At 34.5% G+C, this 20,337-nt stretch overlaps 1 protein-coding gene across 3 annotated transcripts in view; it reads right to left on the reverse strand.

The window, feature by feature from the left end:
* The window catches only part of LOC117974809 (MAM and LDL-receptor class A domain-containing protein 1-like), a 72,974-nt gene that overhangs the window by 23,449 nt on the left and 29,188 nt on the right, over positions 1-20,337 (reverse strand). For all 3 annotated transcript variants that reach the window (XM_055096755.2, XM_063595771.1, XM_063595770.1), the window contains 3 exons: positions 19,960-20,057; positions 10,733-10,906; positions 991-1,111 (listed from right to left, as the gene is read on the reverse strand). In XM_055096755.2, coding sequence (XP_054952730.1) covers positions 991-1,111; positions 10,733-10,906; positions 19,960-20,057 — 393 coding nt within the window. The remainder of the gene's footprint in view (positions 1-990; positions 1,112-10,732; positions 10,907-19,959; positions 20,058-20,337) is intronic.

The following is a 20,337-nucleotide window of genomic DNA, read 5'->3' on the forward strand; positions in this document are numbered from 1 at the left end:
TTTAATCGTCTCAATCCAGAATCATGTGACCCAAATTTTTCTTGATTAGTCCATTCAGCTCCTGTAAGAATACAACTGTTGCACTCACTAAATATGTTGTTTAAGTAAATATAACTTAGGAATATACAGTATGTCTGATTTTCATATGCAAATCTTTTCCATAGATACAGATTAAGAAAAATAAAGTGTGACACTTTTCAGAAAACATTTTTAATATTGTCAGATTCATTGAGATCTGAGGGTAGGAGTGGTCAGAGAGAAACATCAATTAGTACTAGAAAGAGAAAGTAACTGAAGGTATAGTGTAAATTCTTTCAATGTGTACATGATCCCAGAATCTAAATAATGATTAGGTTTTAAAATACATAGTTGACTATATGAGATCCATTTTTATGGCAACATTTCTGGCCTGTAATTGATATTCTCTCCAAAAAATTTAGTCAAAGAATTAGACAAACTCCATCTGTGATTTGAAAATATTAAATTTTGAATAGAAACACAGAATTTTAAGGTCCAGTTTTAAATTTTGGTTGGCCTTACATCATTTTCCCAAACACAACCTTTTTGCTTTTTTTGAACTCCTGGGTGGTCCTGAAATATGAATATTATTACATGCTCATTTGAAGTTCTGAATAAAATTAATGGAGAAGTGAATATTTATAAAAGTGTATTTAAAATATGCAAAATAATTATAATTTTTTCATAATATTTATAATTAAAATATTTGGATGCAATAATTTCAGCTGCAAGCATAGAATATTTTCCATATTACTGGAAGAGAGGCCTAAGGACTAGACCAGTTGTTTACCTTTTAAAAAAAAAAATATATATATATATATATATATATATATATAGTTTAGGTTTCAAGAACAGGTGATATAATCCACACCCTGTATTAGGTATTCGTGACTCTAATACATTTTATATTTTGATACTGAGAAGAGCTTAATTCAATGTTTAAAACAGCAACAACGACAAGGGAAAACTTACACTTGCTTTGTGTGCTGCTCCTTGGTAGTGATTTATAGGAAATTTCACATTCCTGGGACACACTGATGTCATCTAGAGCAACGGTAGCATTTGATGACAAAACAGTAGCTTCCAAAATTAACTATAATTACAGAAAGATAAAACTGTTAAAAACACATCACAAAAGTAATGTCTTACAATCATATTTCTTTGTGTAGAGGAACCCTATTTACATCTGTCCCATTCTCCAATCTAATTTTAGAAAACTGTTCTGACCAGAACATCCTAATTTAAATTTATAAAACCATAACTGCTTTGACAGCGTCTTTCGTACCTTAATGCCAAAGGTAACCTTGTTTCAATTAAAGTGGTAACATTCATCACGAGTGAAGGGCTCTCTTCTCATTGGAGCCATTAAGAGTCATATGCATTTATAATGAGCTCTTTGGGGTAATCAACTGTGTGACTTACAACTCAATTTAATTGAGATATGAATTGATTTGTAATCAGTGTGCTGAAGGCAATGATTTATTTCCATATTAAAATATTTAAATATTATATACATTCATACAAACATAATATATATTATATACATACACAGAAACATACTCACTGTAGTAAAGCACACATCAATAACCACATACAGTGGTTGATAATATTCATATGCTGAAGCACTCAGAGACATCTATTTAATTTTAGTTTATTCTAAGGCTGAATAATGACTGATATAATTTGTTTTCTTTCTTGTTAATTACTCATATTATGTTGTTATTCCAAGAAGAAAAAAAGAGAGAGAGAGAGAGAAAGGAGGGAAAGGAAGAAGTAATTTATGCCAGGAATCTTATGAACCTGCATAGTGGACCACCAGTCCAGGACACAGACAGAAGGTACATTTCTATCCTATCAAGGAGGGTCTCCAATCTCAAGGATCATTAAATTTACTTGTGCCAGGGCTCAGAACATGCTATCTCAAAATACAACACCTTGGAGTCAGAACATGCTGTCCCAAAATATAGCACCTTGGAGTCCCTCTCTGCCTTCCCCTCTCTTTCCTTTGTGAGAGCCAGCCATAAAGGAATTATCCGGCTTACTTCTCCTCAAAATAGGTCATAAGAACCTCATTTAACTGGTGTCCTACCCTATCTATACCTGGATGAAAGAAACACTACACAGAGAGGCCCATAAAGATCTTTGCTGAGTTCTCTCCAAGTTTTTACAATGAGATCATATTCTTTCTGTCCATTTGTATTTCTTCATGATTGTCCATTCATTGTTGAACTTAAGCATAAACATAGAGAGTTTTCCCTGGTCTTCAGGCCTTTGTTTTTGAAGGCCCCTATGTCACATAAAATGCTAATAAATTTGTTATTTTTTTTCTTTTTAACCTCTCTTTTGTTATAGGGGTTCCAGCCATATCCCTTGTGATGAGTGAGGAAACGGTATTACTTTTCCTCTCCTACACTTCGCATGATACATTCACTACCCTACATCATAAATGCTGTATAAGAAATAAGTATAAGATACTAGGAGACTCAAAGAAGACACTTCATTATTTCTGCCAATAATGAGAGTTTGGGAAAAGATTTGGTGGATAAGTAATAGTAAGCCTCCATGATACCAAATTTTGTTGGGCAAAACATTTTACCTCGAGAAACTGAGGCAGCAATCGCAGCAAAAACACAGAGATGAGAAAGTGTATGGTGTGTTTAGAAAATGTTGATGGGTGTTAACGGAGTATAAGATTTTAAGAGAACAACAAATTAATCAGATAATAGATGGAGAGGAAAATTCCATGAGTTGGTACAGCTCAATTGGAGAGAAACTAGATAGCATTTGTTAAAAAGAAAAATTGCATAGACTATAAAAATTGAGTTAATTTCTTGGCATTTATCCTAGTGAGACACTCAAAGGTATACACATGAAGGCTTGTGCAGGAATGTTTATTTCAGTGCTGGTTTTGATGACAAATGACAGGAAAGAACTTACATGTGAATGAATCAATCAATAGTGAGAAATACTATACCAGTTAAAAATAATATCTATCGCCATGTGTCATTATGGAAAGAAATTCAACATGTGTTTTGGAGTAAAAAAATTAAGTTACAGAAAAATATTATAGTATAATATTACTTAGGCTGAAAACATACAATGGTTTAGATTTCCAAGTATATGTGGTACATTTATACATATTAAGTAAATAGAAAATGGACTGGACGTAAAAATAAACTGGTATCTAAAGATACTCAAGATAAAATCTATAGTGGGTGATGAGGGTGGTCAGCAGGGACTGTTGCTTTATTTGCAATTTTTGATATTTTAATGTGATGTACATAATACTTTTTTAAGATTCTGATTAGAGATGATTTCTGTAGAATCTTAAACTAAGAAATTTAGCCTTCATTCCAGAGGCAGAAAATAACATAGGTTTTGAAGAAGGATCTTGGTAAAATATACACAAGTATTGTACTTTAGAAATATATTGTGTTTAATACCATTAAGTGACTGTGATTTTTTTGGACAGCTTAACTTTTGAAAGAGTTTTTCTATATTCATTATTATAATACATCTTGCATTGATGTCAATTAAAATAGATGTTTAATTCTTCAGACTCATTAGACAAGCATTTGTTGACCATCATATTTGAAGGTCTGTGCTACTCAGAGAAAACTGGAGAAAAAAAAAAACGACAGTTTGAGGCACTTCTCTATGCTCCTAAAGAGGTACACGCTCACATTATTTGAATGGAATGGGTGGGCCCTGGGATGAGGTGAAGTAAAATCCTGAGGTAGTCTTTAAAATGTGGTTACATTATTTTACCTGAAGGGACCCACCAGGTTCCTTTAGATATTCATATTAAAATGGAAGGATAAATCCAACTTCAAAAGCCAAACAAAAGTAATATTAGGTCATCTATATTTTGCTTGCTTACTTCTACATAGTTAAATTCATAATTATACAATTAGAAATTGTAATTCTACCATTAATTAAAATCATACGAATTTTAAAATACAAGCAATTACTTCCTTCAAAAAATGTCTGTTACACCTGTAAATAATGACCATCTCATGGTTTCAAAATCACCTTGGCTGTTCCTATTTTTTATTGCTGGTTTTAACCAAACTGATATACACATATACATATACATATATATATGTATATATGTGTATATATGTATATGTATGTATGTGTATATATGTGTATATATGTATATACATAACCAAACTGATATATATACACATACATGTATATATGATATATATACATATATGTGTAAATATACATATATTATATGATATATATATCACATAAATGTATATATCATATATTATGATATATACATATATATCCGTATATACGTGTATATATGTATATATGTGTATATATGTGTATATATGTATATATGTAACCAAACTGATATATATACATATATGTATATATGATGTATATATCACATATATGTGTATATATATCATATATTATATGATATATACGTATATACACGTATATATACATATATACGTGTATATATGTATATATACACACATACACACATATATGTGTGTATATATATACACACATAGACATATATATGTGTGTGTATTTATATACACACATAGACACATATATATGTGTGTGTGTATATATATGTGTGTGTGTGTGTGTATATATACATATATATGTATATATATACATATATATGTATATATATACATATACATATATATGTATATATATACATATATATGTATATATATACATATACATATATGTATATATATACATATATATGTATATATATACATATATATATATGTATATATACATATATATGTATATATACATATATACATATATATGTATATATATACATATACATATATATGTATATATATACATATACATATATATGTATATATATACATATATATGTATATATATACATATATACGTATATATGTATATATATACATATACATATATATGTATATATATACATATACATATATATGTATATATATACATATATACATATATATGTATATATATACATATACATATATATGTATATATATACATATATACATATATATGTATATATATACATATACATATATATCTGTATATATATACATATATATACAAATATAAAATGTTGTGACCAATTCCCTTTCGGAACTACAGTCAGCATCAATTAGTAATCAGTAAGTGAGAAAGAGGTCACTCAGAAGAGCTGTTTCAACCACAGATGGAGGAAGAGTGAAAACCTCATTTGATAAGATTCTCAAGGTAATTGAATAATTTACATTTTAAATTGAATTAGATGACTCACTCTTCTAAAACTATTTTTTGGGATCTTGTTGATTTTTGTTTTATTCAATTATATTATTCCTTCTATGAACGAAATAATTTCTTGCTTTTAGGAACCACAAAAATTCATAAATGTTCATAATCAAGTGATTACTTTTTACAAGTGCAAAACTCAGGTGCTTTTCCAGACAAATACGCAATTAACATAGAAATATTGTTTTCAAAAAAAATAACAGGAGCAAAAAATGAATATGAATCCAAGAGAAAATAGAGATATAGTAAGAAGGAGTAGAGAGTAGTAGGAATATATTAATTTTTGAAGAATGATGATGGTATCAATAATAAGAGCAGCAGCCACCTTTTATTTAGCACTTACTATATGCCAGTCACATTCACTTGTTTTAATCCTGTGAAGATGATGCTATTTTCATCTTATTTTAAGGTGAAAGAAACAGAAGATTAGAGAATAGAAGTAATTGGTTGAATGTCACATGTCAAGTAAGAAAAATATGTAAGCTGAGCCATTAATGATTATACTATCCTGCATCTCTCTAATGAAATAAAGAGATAACTGGGCTTTAGTGGATGCTGCAGAATAGGGCTGTCTGGAGAAACAAGATTTCATGCAGCTCTAGATTAAGCAGACCAAGGACACAGCAACTTTACGGAGACTCGATCACCTTTTACTTTTGTGTTATGAATCTTACCCTTCACTGAATCGTCAAATAATGTCAGGAAATTGTTATTGATTTATATCATTGACTCCGATAAAGAGCGAACATGGTATCCATCATTGTGTGAAATTTCACAAAAGGTTCATTTCAAAATGAAATCTAAAATATGATACAATTACATTTTAATAGGAAGCTCGAAGAAAGTAGAGCAACTTGAAATCAATGGACTACTCAGAAAAAGTGCCACCTTGAGATACTAAAACAGCACAACAGTTGGGGGGAAAAGAAATATTAAAAGAATCTATTTGTGTGAAAAGCTGAACATAGCAAGTGAGCAGGCCAAGTTAAAACAGATTTGAAAAATACTATTAACTCTTTGACCTAAATTTTTCCAATAAACTCTCACAAGAAATAGAGGGAATATTGAAATGTCATTAATTTGCTGTTCTTACAGAGAAAACAGTAAACCTAATTCTTTGCCAGCAGGAAGAGCAAATGCCCTACCTAACTAGGGGTGCTTATTTGCTATGAAACCCAAAGCAATCTGTATTCTGTTATACTGTCTACAATTGACATCAAAAGAACCACACTGAATCAGAATTTCATGGCTAAAAGGGAACACAGAGGTCACGTGATTTGATGTCTTTCTTCTTTCCAATATTTGGACTGGATTACACTGTACTGTATAAATATGTTCAGAGCTTAGTCACGTAGAACTGAAAGCTAGACAATGACTAAGGTCACCCTTAAATGATTCAGGCTACTAATCTTAAATCCTAGCCTATATCCAAGAAGACAAACTTTAAATATTTGAATATTTAAAAAGCTAGATTAACTATTTGTAGGTAGAATATCTTTTTCATTTGTTGTTGATGAAAGAACAAAGTAGAACTGTACCTAGCTAGAATCCTCATGTATATTTTCATATCTTTAAAAATACACTCAGAGAAATCAGGTTAAAGCCAGCATAATATTAGCATCTTTTTTTTTCTGCAGAGGATAAGAAATGGGATGGAGAGAGATACAAGGAAGACAAAAGTTGCATCTTCATAAGCAAACAAACTTTAACATTATAAGCAAACAAAATGTTAACATTAGTTAATCCTGAGCTGTATTTAGGTATTTGTTTCTCTCTGTTTTAACTACTAGTTAGAAATATTTAATAGTAAATATATGCAATACTCATGGATTAAATATTACAATGTATGTATCTGTGCAAGTGTATCTATTTTTATATATTGTGTATGTATAAAATCCAGACTGATTCACAGCAGAACATCAAAGCAAGTCCACAGTTCCTTATCTAAAGTCTTTGGGGCCAGATGAGTTTTGAAATGTGAATAGCTCAGAGCTGAGAGTGGTAACATAACACCGAGAGTGTTTATTACATGACACCCTCTGGGAGATTGGGGGCAGCACTGTTTAATCAAACCTATCATGAAATCAGCTGCCTAAAGGCCTCACAGTGGTTCAGGGCAGCTTGGGTTTTGCCTCTAAACTCATTTTTAAAAAGCTTATTGCTTTCCAAACTTAATTTTCTAAATTGCTGATTGGATATTATAGGGCTGTCATGGGCTTCTTGAGAGTGAAATGTGAGGGGATGTTTTTTTCTTATTTTTCTTTTACTCATCTGTAGTTTCCAAAATAAATGTGTGCTGTAGCCAACTCATAGGCAGATTAAGTGGGGAGGCACAGAGGAAAAGTCTTAGCTTCTCTGGGGTGAATTCAATGTGACCGAGGCCTCGAAAGAACTCAGCATTGAGGCTGATTGGAGAGAAAAAGCAACACAAGGTGTTGAGCCACCAGCAGGGGGATGAAGGGAGAGGGAGGAGCAGGGCTGAGTTAGAAACCCTCACACATCCATTGCAGCCAAATCACAGAATCTAACCAAACCACTGCCCATCTACAAACTAGTTAATATGCCCCCAGATAATAAGGGATAGTCTCCATTTGCACTGCAAAGCAAAACCATTACTATATCCAAAAAGGAGAACATTAAAGAGAAAACAAAAATTGCATTCACTGAAACTCTTCAGTAATGCTGATGGGTCCATGAGAGCTTCCAGCTGTAGACAGAAATGGCATGTGTTTCAACTCATATTTCTAAATTACTTACTGCTAGAAAGGACATTCTATTTTCTTCTCAATATGTCAATTAATAACAAACTCTGAACGATCTTCTTGGTGAGTTTCATTCTAACTAAAAGCAAACCGAATGAAAACAATTTTCTATAGAATATAGAATATAAATGCAGGAGGCAAAAGATCAAATTGTTCTGATTTCATTGCCCTGCTACTTGCAATGGAGATTGACACCAAAATGATTCCATGACCAGCCTTTGTGTCAAATGCTTCCCAATTAAGAGCTGGTAGTATTCATGATGTCTTTGTCCATTAAATATGAGAATAGAATAAATTGATCTTTGAGAAGGGACGTTGGGGACCTTCACTGAGTAAAGAAACCTTTAATGATCAAGCCTAGAGTTCTGATCAAGCGGGAATTCCCTTTATAAAACAGAGAACACTAAGATTTATTGAGTGTCTACTATTTCCAGACAATATCCAAGGAATAACTACAGCAATAAAAACAGCTGAATTCTGTGTTTGTGCCAGATTTGCTTCCATGTGCTTTACAAGTATACACCATATAATCCTCACAATAACTGTATAAAGTAGAGAACAGTAATTGATTACAGTTGATGCTTATGCCCTAGTCTTCCTGCTTTCATGGGGAGGTGGTTCCCTGTAGTAACATTGCTGTTACTTACCCCTCACTCCGTGGGAGGAGGAAGATTTACCCGACTGTGAAGTTAGAAGAGTAACCTGGGGGAGCTCGATTCATCCTCTTCTCCCATTCAACACCCACTATTGGGAGCCAGCCTGTCCTCAGGAGGCATGCACACTGATATTATCTCTGGCTAAAGGTAAGAGACTTCGCCTAGAGTATGAGCTCTATATTTCTCCAGCACAGTCAATTGTCCTCTGGGTAATTCTATTTATTCTAAGATCAAGCATTATTTTAAATAAGTGACTCTACATTCTAAAGCCATCTGCTCCAAAATATGTATTCTCTACCTGTTTAACCTCTATATTTATCTCAATTTGTTCAGAAATGAGGATGAGATGACCTTAAATCCCCAACTATTATCCTCACACCCTACTAATGAAAGAGGCATAGAGGGCTTCGGTAACTTCCCTATAATCATACACTTTTTTGTTTTTGTTTTTTTAAGATGGAGTCTCACTCTGTTGCCCAGGCTGCAGTGCAGTGGCGCCATGTCGGCTCACTGCAACTTCCACCTCCCAGGTTCAAGTGCTTCTCCTGCTTCAGCCTCCAGAGTAGCTGGGACTACAAGCACGTGCCACCATGCCCGGCTAATTTTTTGTATTTTTTGTAGAGGTGGGGTTTCACCGTGTTACTCAGGATGGTCTCGATCTCCTGATCTCGTGATCCACCCGCCTCAGCCTCCCAAAGCGATGGGATTACAGGCATGAGCCACCACCCCCAACCCTTTAACTTGAACCCAAGTTTCCAGAGCCCATGTTCATGGCTGCCATTTTAGCTATATTATCTTTAATATTCAGACTCCCCTGGAATATTGCTTTTATCATCACTGGTTTTCACACATTAGGAAATTTGATGCACAAAGACAATATTTACACAGTCACTTAGCAACCAATGAGCAGAGCAGAGACTAAAACTCAGACCACTGACTCCAAAACAGTGTGCTTTCCACCATATTCCACTCCATCCAATCTAGTTTCCAAAATAGCTCTTTTCAAATGTCATCCAGAAGACTTATACACAGGAAGGTAGAAATTAGAACACCCATTTGACAAGATACAATTGCCTTCTTTTATTATTATATTTTATTAATACATAGTAGTTGTACATATTTATGGGGTAAATGTGATATTTTGATACATGCATATAATGTGTCACTATCAAATAAAGGTAATTGGGATACCATCTCCTCACACACTTCTCATTTCTTTGTGTTGGGAACGCTCCAAATCTTATCCCCTAAATATTTTGAAATACACAATAACTTGTTATAATTGCCCTACTGTGCTATCAAACACTACAGCTTATTTCTTCTATCTAACTAACTACATTTTTTAACCATTAACAAATCTCCCTTCCTAACCTCCTCCTCCCCACTTTTCTCAGCCTCTAGTAACCACCATTCTCCTCTCTACCTCCATGAGATCAACTTTTTAGTTCCCACACATGAGTGAGAACCTGCCATATTTGTCCTTCTGTGCCTGGCTTATTTCACTTTGTATAATGTCCTCCAGTTCCCAAAGGTGGATAACATTCTCAATGTTACCAGGCAGCAGAAAGTGAGGCAATAGGATTAAAATATTACAGCCCACGTCAGACTTTTTTTCACTAGATCATATAATCCAATGTCTTCACTTAGAAATGATTTTAAGTTACTCTTCTCTCTGCCATCTTATTCATTTCTTATCTCCATTTTTGCTACTATTCTACACATGTCTTGAGTGCATAGTCAAAACAACCTCTCTACTCATCACAGATCATGTGTTTGATCTCTGAATGTGTTTGCTTCATTAATATTGAATAAATTCATGAGCTGCATGTGTTATTTTGTTATCTGAAAGGATTAGCATTAAATAAGTGTCTTCTGTTGCATTGTATTAATTTCATATGTGCTCACCTGAAAAGGTATGAGCTATGTGTGTTATATTGTTATCTGAAAGGATTAGCATTAAATAAGTGTCTTCTGTTGAGTTGTATTAATTTCGTATGTGCTTACCTGAAAAGGTAGAGTAGATTCTCCCGCTTCTGCAATGAGATCAATTTTTGCGTGGCTCCACTGAGATTCGGAGAATCTGATTATTTTGCCTTGCTTTTGCAAGTTTCCATCTAGAGACGTTCTTGTAAAAACTGAGAGATTTGAATGTTGAGACAAATGATACCAAAACTGCACCTGTTGAAAACATGTTTTCAATGATATAAATATTCCATTGACCTGTCTCTGGTAGTTTTTCCTATAATTTGAAATATTCCTGACCTCAGGTGATCTGCCTGCCTCGGCCTCCCAAAGTGCTGGGATTACAGGCATGAAACACCATCTCTACTAATAATACAAAAAAATTAGCCGGGTGTGGTATTGCATGCGTGTAATCCCAGCTATTCGGAAGGCTGAGGTAGAAGAATCGCTTGAACCCAGAAGGCGGGGAGGTTGCAGTGAGCTGAGATCACGCCATTGCACTCCAGCCTGGGCAACAAGAGCGAGACGCCATCTCAAAAAACAAAACAAAACAAAACAACAACAACAACAAACAACAACAACAAAACAACAACAACAAAATATATATATATATATTCCAAACAACTTCTGTGTTAAATATAATCTTCTCAATTCTCCTTTCCCCCAGATGTGTAACCCAGTCATGGGCAGTACCACTGTTTCCATGGAAGTTTCCAGAATCCTTCTCTCTGGCTTCTTACAAATATGAGAGGTACACGTTGAGACTCAACGTTACAAAATCAAGTATTACTATACAAACTTGATGTTTCAAACAAGAAAAACTTTCCTTAAAAATTATTTTCTTAGGTTAATTTTAAAAACTGTAATTAATACTTTATATCAATTTAGTCTCTGTGGTAGCATTAACAAATAATGGGGAAGCTCACAGGATACTGTTCATCAATAATTGAGCCAAGTAAGACAACATTCTTTGAGGGTAGGGAGGCTTAATCATTTCACTTCCTATTCACCATCAATAATGACACCATCTAAAGGTTTGATGGCTTAACTACATAGTGAAGAGAATAGAGAGGATTATGCCAGGTGCTGATAGCAGTAGCCCTAACATGAAATTGCGTACTGTTATTGATTCAACCAAAATTTACTGACCACTTTCTAAGTACCTGGAGCTGTGTGAGGCAAAAATTAATTCCCTCAATGTTGTCTGGATGATTCATTCTGTAAAATATGCCCACAAAACCTCCATTAAAACAAGTTCAGGTACGCTGCAGTCAAATTTTTTTGCTTCTTCTCATTATCATATAACAGGTCCTAAGGCTGTATGTTTTAAAGAAAAACCCAACATTTAAAGATGAGGTCCCACAAAAGTGGAATACTTCTCTTTAGATTCAGTGACATTTTTTCAGGTTCATTATATTTTAAATTCTTTTTTAAAAATGTTTTCCCATTCATCATTGTGCTTTTATACTGATACATGGACAGATACTAGTGTATGTATAGGCAAGCCATGTATTTCACTGTTGGGACCCAATTCCAGTGATGAATGTTGACCAAAAAAATGTTTTAAATGCTTTTTTAAAAAAATTGTTCATTTTAAAACACCAAGCATCTATTTGGTACACATTTTTATCAATGTCTACTTAATTGTGACCACCTGATTTAAAAATTCTGATTGTTTATTTCATTTCAGATTTTATTACTGTGCTTACCTTAATTCACACCTTGACAGGTGAGTTAGAAACAAAAATAATGGAAGGGTTTAATTAAATTCCATGGAAAGAGAGGATTCATGTTTCTCAACTGCGATTACATTTTAGATCCCTGCTGTAAGTTTCACTATGTCCCAAGCTTGTAAATATGCAAAACAGAGCTTTAAACCTAGTTGTACAAGAGATGTGCATGTCCCATCAGAATTTTGAGCTGTCAAACTGTCACTCAGTACATCACCAGTGTGAAGTTATTTTAATAGTGTATTAAGTATAAATGCCAACGGGATCCATAGTCAATGGGATAAGAGCTCAGAACTTATATTTAATTTACTTTTTTTATAGAATTTGCATTATGCAGACTTAAATTCTTAAGTTATTAAATACCAAGGAATGTTCCATTATATTTTGAATTTTTGAGGGTGAAATCACTGAACAAAATTTATTGATACAGCCCACAAATTTTTTTAATTCATTGTTTTTCCTTTTTACTTTTATTTTAGGTTCGGGGTACATGTGAAGATTTGTTACATAGGCAAACACGTGTCACGGGGACTTGTACAGATTATTTCGTCACCCAGGTACTAAGCATTGTACCCAATAGTTATCTTTTCTGCTCCTCTCCCTCCTCCACCCTCCCCCCTAAAGTAGACCCCCGTGTCTGTTGTTTCCTTCTTTGTGTTCATTGTTTTTATTATTTAGCTCCCAACTTGTAAGTGAGAACATTCGGTATTTGGTTTCCTTTTCCTGTGTTAGTTTGCTAAGGATAATGGCCTCCAGCTCCATCCATGTTCCCACAAAAGACATGATCTTGTTCTTTTTTTATGGCTGCATATTCCGCAGTACATATGTACCACTCTTTCTTTATCCAGTCTGTCATTGATGGGCATCTAGGTTGATTCCATATCCTTGCTATTGTAAATAGCGCTGCAATGACCATTCACATACATGTGAATGTATCTTTATGATAGAATGATGTCTTTTTTTTTTTTTTTTTTTTTTTTTTTAGACAGGGTTTCACTCCAGTTGTTCAGGCTGGAGTGCAGTGGCATGATCACGGCTCACTGCAGCCTCAAACTCCTGAGCTCAGGTAATTCTCCCACCTCAGCCTTCTCAGTAATTGGGACTACAGGCTTGCACCACCACACCCAGCTAATTTTTTAAAAAATTTTTAGTAGAGATGAGGGTTTCACCATGTTACCCAGACTGGTCTTAAACTCCTGGACTCAAGCACTCCACCCACCTCGGCTGCCCAAAGTACTGGGATTACAGGCGTGAGCCACTGCACCTGACCTACAGTAGAAAAATTTCTAGTACTGTAGGTATATGTACCCAGTAATGGGATTGCTGGGTGGAATAGTAGCTCTGCTTTTAGCTCTTTGCGGCGTTGCCATACTGCTTTCTGCAATGGTTGAACTAATCTACACTCCTATCAACAGTGTATAAGCATACTTTTTTCTCCACAACCTTGCCGGCATGTTATTTTTTGACATTTTAATAATGGCCATTCTGACTGGTGTGAGATGATATCTCATTGTGGTTTTGATTTGAATTTCTCTAATGATCAATTTTAAGTTATTGATACAAGCTGTGACTTCACATAAGTAGTACTCAAGTATGGAAACTCTGTGCCTCTCAACCTGGTACATGCCAGTAGCAGAACACTAAACCTTAAACTCCAAATCATGAAACGTGTCATAAATTCCTCACAGAACTTATTATAGTAATTTGTATTTTCTAAGTATTCAGTTAATTGCATTAAAAAAAGAAGAAAGAAATGAGAAGACTGTCAGTAAATGCTTATAAACATTCAGAAATATATATAGAGAAAGTAACAGAGAGAGAGAGAGAGGAAAGAGAGAAAGAAAGATCATCTATTCTATGTCAAAAAAAATGTATAAGGCATTACAGGTCCTTAGGGACCTTTGAGTCTTTTGGAGGAAGAGTGGCAAAAGAAAATGAACATTTAATTATAATGAGCATAACTACAAAATTGTGAAAATAGTGTGGCTGTTAAATTTAAATTAATTAAAATTAAACAAAGTGAAAAATTCATTTTCTCAGTTATGGTTTTGTTTTTGTTGTTGTTGTTGTTGTTCTTGAGACAGAGTTTCACTCTGTTGCCCAGGCTGGAGTGCAGTGGTGTGATCACGGCTCACTGCAGCCTCCACTTCCTGGGTTCAAGTGATTCTCCTGCCTCAGCCTCCAGAGTAGCCGGGACTACAGGCACGTGCTACCACACCCAGCTAATTTTTGTATTTTTAGTAGCGATGGGGTTTTACCATGTTGGCCAGGATGATCTCGATCTCCTGACCTTGTGATCCGCCTGCCTCAGCCTCCCAAAGTGCTGGGATTACAGGCCAGAACCACTGCGCCCGGCCTCTCAGTTGTTTTAAATGCTCAATAGCTCTATGTAGCTAGTAGCTACTATACTTAACATAGGGAACATTGTCCATCATCCCAGAATGTTGCATGAAACAGGTCTGCAAAGCATGTAAGTGAAAATTACACCAAACATTCAAATTTTATTTACTACTTGATCATTTTTAAAGGAAATTTTCTTGATGCATGCCTGCTTCATTCAAAACAAGTTAAGTAAAATGTTAATAAAAAGGGCTTGTTTTTATTTTTATTGGGTCTCCACTAAGGCAGATTTTATATATAGTATGACTATTCAAGACTTTGAATCACTGCATTCAAGAGAATTTCATGTGGTTAAAAAAGTTTCCAACAAACAGTTCTTTCTGAATATTGAAGATAAAAATGGAAGCTCCAATTATTTCATTTTTAATTGTATCCTTATGATTTTAAATTATTTCTATTTTTAAAAAATATAGATGTATACATTAAATTATATATTTTACTACCAAAGGAAAGAACATCTGGTGATTTACACCAGTTACTGCATATGGATGAGTACCTAAGCTGGAGAGGGGGTGATAGTCTTAGTTCCATTGGCTCTCGTGTCTGTACAGTGCCTCTGGGACCTTGGGCTCTCTGATACTTCAGTCTGGGACACCCAAGATCATGATTCAGAGGTTCAAAATGAATTCTTCCTTATTTTTCTGTTTTCTTTCTTTCTTTTTTTTTAATTTTGATCATCTCCTGTTGAAACCCTCCTCTTCAAATTTTCTGCCAATTTTCTCAACTTCCCTATGGACTTTGTTCTAATTCCTTCTCAATCTCAGAGCTCCTTGGTCAGATCTTCATGGCCATTCTCGATTTTACTCCAAACCCTCAGCCACCTCTGCCTTCTCTGCTTCACATCAGACCCTTTATGCCTTCCTCAGTCTGCTTATTGCCACACTTGCTGCACCTTTATCAGATCTAGAATACAAAGATACAGAAGGACAAGAATAGCCAAAAAAGCAAAATAAATAAATGGGAGAAAAGAAAAAAAAACAAGCTAAGATATCTATAGCTCCTCAAAATTCAGCTGGGAATAAGTATATATTGAAAGAGGGGATCATTCACCACATACATAAACACACAGACACACACACACATCCCTCACCATTACCATAGTGATTTTTATGGCTCCTAGTCAGTTATGCTTTTTCCTGGGCATTCTTTTCCTGAACAAGCTTATGTTGAGGTTTAGAATCTTCAATACAACAGAATCTGTTTTTCCCGTTTAAATGATTAATCTTTATGTGCTTTGATATACAGATTGGAGAGAGCACCTGCTCGCCCTTTCCTCTGTAGACTGTTGCTTCCTCTAGAATCCATCAGCTATTCTAACATTGATCTTTGGATTAAACACAATGACCAGGGAATAGAGCACAACTGCACCATTGCAGGACATGATCCAAAATTACTTTTTTTCTAAATTCTTCTTTGACTCCAGTTCATTGTCCTACTTTGGGGACATTGTAAGACATGGCCTTTTAAAACTCTTTGAGAGAGATTTGTAGAGTGTTATTATTATACTGGACTCACCCTCTTGTAGTTTGCAGCATTTTACACTGAATTGCTGTCAGTATCCCCCACTAAACAACATTTTGTTAGAGCAAGCATGTGTTTAGGTTGTTGTCATTATATTCCCTGCATTGAGGACTGTGATCAACACACAGTAGATAAGCAATATATATGTGTTGAATCGTAGGTATAATGTTTACTTTGTAATATAGCAAGCACTCGGGAGAAGTCTCAGAAGAACTATTTTCAGTTTTGTTTATTTCTCTTTACTTCCTTGAATCTGAACCACATGTGGCCCTCTCTGCATTGGCAGACTCAAATGTGTAGGCTGGCCCTCATAAACTTTACTTTGGGATCCAACCTATCTCTGGTTTCAACTACCTTTGTCCTGACTTTCTCATTCATATTTGTAAAACAATCTATGAATTATTTTTAATTAAGGAATATTAATGTACTTGCAAAACAAGTTGGAGAATTAAAAACAAAAGAAAGATCAATAGATGAACATACAAACTAACTTTGAAAGCAAAAGCTTCATATTATCCATCTTTCTGTATTTAATTGTGAAGTCCTAAAAGTAAGAGATTATGTTACTTACACAGTAACTCAAATATGAAAACTCAGAAAATATTAGTACCCACATTAATCCCCTTCATACTTTACATTTCCTAGTTAATTGTAAACAGTAACAGCATTTCAACAGCAGTAAGATAGAGTAGCTTTGGGCTCCCTCGTGTTCTGTTTGTCCTATCTTGTATTTCAAAGAAAAATGCCAATTTTCCACTAGTGGCTGAAAGGACTTTTGAAGCATAAATTAAAGTCCGCATCTTGAACAATGATTAGCTGCAAGAACAATTGTCCATGCTGATGGCATGTGTTGGCCACATATAAAGTACAAGGTAATCCATGCAAAATGGCCCTAAAATCGTGCTGTTAGAAATGGCAACTCACGAGAAAGCTCAAGTTGCTTTAAATTCCTTTCAAAAAAAGAAAAAATTCTTAACTGTATTAGTCTGCTAGGATTATGTAGGAAAAAAAAAAAACATATAATTTCAGAAAATGAAGGCTTTAATCATATCAAAGTACCCCACACTGGTTATCTCACTGCTTGACTCTACTACCTTATAATGAAGAACATTGGTTCCATGAAAGCACTATTATTAATACGTTCCAATTCAGAGGATTGGCTAGATTTTCCAGTTACCCAAGAAGGTAAGAATTTGTTTTGTTTGCTTATTCTGTAACTTTTATGTAAGAAAATATCGACCGGGTGCGGTGGCTCACGCCTGTAATCCCAGCACTTTGGGAGGCCAAGGCAGGTGAATCACGAGGTCAGGAGATCGAGACCATCCTGGCTAACATGGTGAAACCCCAACTCTACTAAAAATACAAAAAATTAGCCAGGAGTGGTGGTGGGCACCTGTAGTCCCAGCTACTCAGGAGGCTGAGGCAGGAGCATGCAGTGAGCCCAGATTGCGCCACTGCACTCCAGCCTGGGCGACAGAGTGAGACTCTGTCTCAGGAAAAAAAAAAAAAAGAAGAAAGAAAGAAAAAGAAAATATCACATATTGCCACAAACTTATTTAAAAAATTCATATTATAGTCTTAGAAAGATCCTGAGAACCATAGCTATGTGTATCTCAGACTATCAATAACATTCTCCTACAGTCTACTCCTACTTCCTAAACTGGAAAGCATTACAAAGTAACTCAAATATCCTTCCTGCTAACTCAAAGACTCCTAAAATTCAAGCACATAGAGAAAGGCGTGAAAAACAAATATCTATTCTGGCAGTCTGCAGTGGCGCCTTGAAACAGTCTCAGTTTTTCAAAAACCAAGGCAAACCATTAAGTCAGTATCCATAGCCTTTAGAGATCGAAGCCTTGGTTTTGAGATAAACTACCAAGCACCCAAAATGTCCATGACAGCATTTTCACTGAGACCCCACCTAAATAACACCCCAACCCCAACTAAGTTACCAATTTAAGCAAAAATTAAGTGTCCTCAAGTGGAAACAATGATAAACTGAAACTCAATCCCAGTGACCACAAATCAATTGCTACCGGGAAGCATACAATGATGGGAAAGGTAGATTACATTTTAATATCATATACATGCATATGATTTCTCAGTGACTCTAGGTGAGTCATAGGAATTTCTAATACACTCTTAGTATCTTCAAATTTCTGTAAAGCAGGCAGAATTAAGACATCATATTCCTTTACATTCAATTTTTTCTATATATCTAACATTTGTGATCTCATCACTTTAATGTATGACCTTGAATTAAATCTAAGTTAGCTTGTACTTTCAAAGAAGAAGTGCTTCTGGAGTTTCCCCTCAAAAAAAAAAAAACACTGTATATTTATCTTTCTCTTTTTCTGTCTATCTTATAGGGTTTAATTAAAATAAAGAGATGGGAATGGGTAAAAGGCATTTGGATAAAATGGAAATGGAGACCAGGCATTTGCTTTAATTCTTATTCTCACAAAGAAATGGGAAGAAAAAAAAAACAAAAGAAAGGAAAAGAAAGTATCTTTAGGACTTTAAAAGAAAGTATCTATGGACACCACTATTAAGAACTCAGGGCACTCCCACTGAGACTTATACCAAACTGAAAGTATAATTAGGTTTATACCTCGGAATAGTATGTCATTTATCACCAGGAATGCCCAAGTAAACTGCTCTAACACTACACTTACAGGCAATGAATTTACTGTGTGGCACTATTGATCTCTTCATTATTTTCTGATAAGTAAAGACGAAAAAATTAGCTGAAATCCTAAGGGCCGAGAGGCATGTTGGAGCTCTCAAAAGGACTGAAAATAAGACAAGCTGAATACAGACCTCTGATTTAGGTGTTACTTTTATGGAAAGCAAAGGAATTATGTTTACTGAATTAACATTATATTTGGTACATATATACCAATGTTTGGTACAAACATTGTTTACCTACTATGTACCAAATATTTTGCCAGGTGCTTTATTTAATCACATTTTAATCCTTGACATTATTCCATATAATCGTGTATGCTTCCAATGTAAACGCTGACATTTAATCCATACAATCATGTATGTTTCTGGTGTAGACACTGAGTCTCAAAAGGAATATACAATTTGTCTGAGCCACAGTTAGAAAGTGGCAAAAGAGACTTGAACCAAATCTAACTAGTCCATCCTCTCTAATATGCTGCTGAAATAAAATGGATATTTCACTCCTTAGTTTGTGTTTGCCTGGCACCAGAGGACTCATTTAAAAAACTCAAATTTCAGTAAATATAATCATTTCCATTTGTCTTTCTTTCAACAAACACTTATTTAACTGATTTTACTTTTCTCAATGTACATTGTTGGCCAAAAATTTTGGCAACACGTATCCACAGCTTTAGATTATTGAAATGACTGTGTGAAAAGAATATAAAATAACAGAAAGCTTTAATAGCCCTCAAAAGAATGGTGCCAGTTATGTGTTACAAATGGTCTTCTAGAAGGACATAGCATTTTGTGTTGAAATAGTGCATGTAAATCTCTTAATTCATTATTAAAGTGCTAGTAAAACATGGCGGGCATTTACTAGCTGAGTAACCCAAGCTCAGCGATTTACAACCACAGAATGGCCAGTGGAAATTCAGAACAGTTGATTACCTGACACGGGGTAGAGGCAGTGAGCAATTTTGTAAGAACAGGACTTCCAAGCTTGGCCACCCCGGGGGAGCGCTGTGCCTCCAAATAAATAAACGATCCTGCAAAAACAAAGGGAAAGTCATACGGATGCAAGTTCTGTTACACACTTAGCTGTTCTTTGCTCCACAATCTTATCCTTGCACATGCTAAACTATCAATTAGATAAAGAAAAGTACATTTTTTACATATTTACTATTATGGTTTGTAGATAACAAATAGCATTTATACCGGTATAACATTAAATACCTAAAATAACATTTAATCAATTAAAACAAGCTGTTGAACCAAATCACCTAAACAAACATTTCTGTTGGCTTCATTTATGTCATAGAGTTTGAC

This window comes from Pan paniscus, chromosome 14 (genome assembly GCF_029289425.2).
Source record: "Pan paniscus chromosome 14, NHGRI_mPanPan1-v2.0_pri, whole genome shotgun sequence".
NCBI lineage: Eukaryota > Metazoa > Chordata > Mammalia > Primates > Hominidae > Pan > Pan paniscus.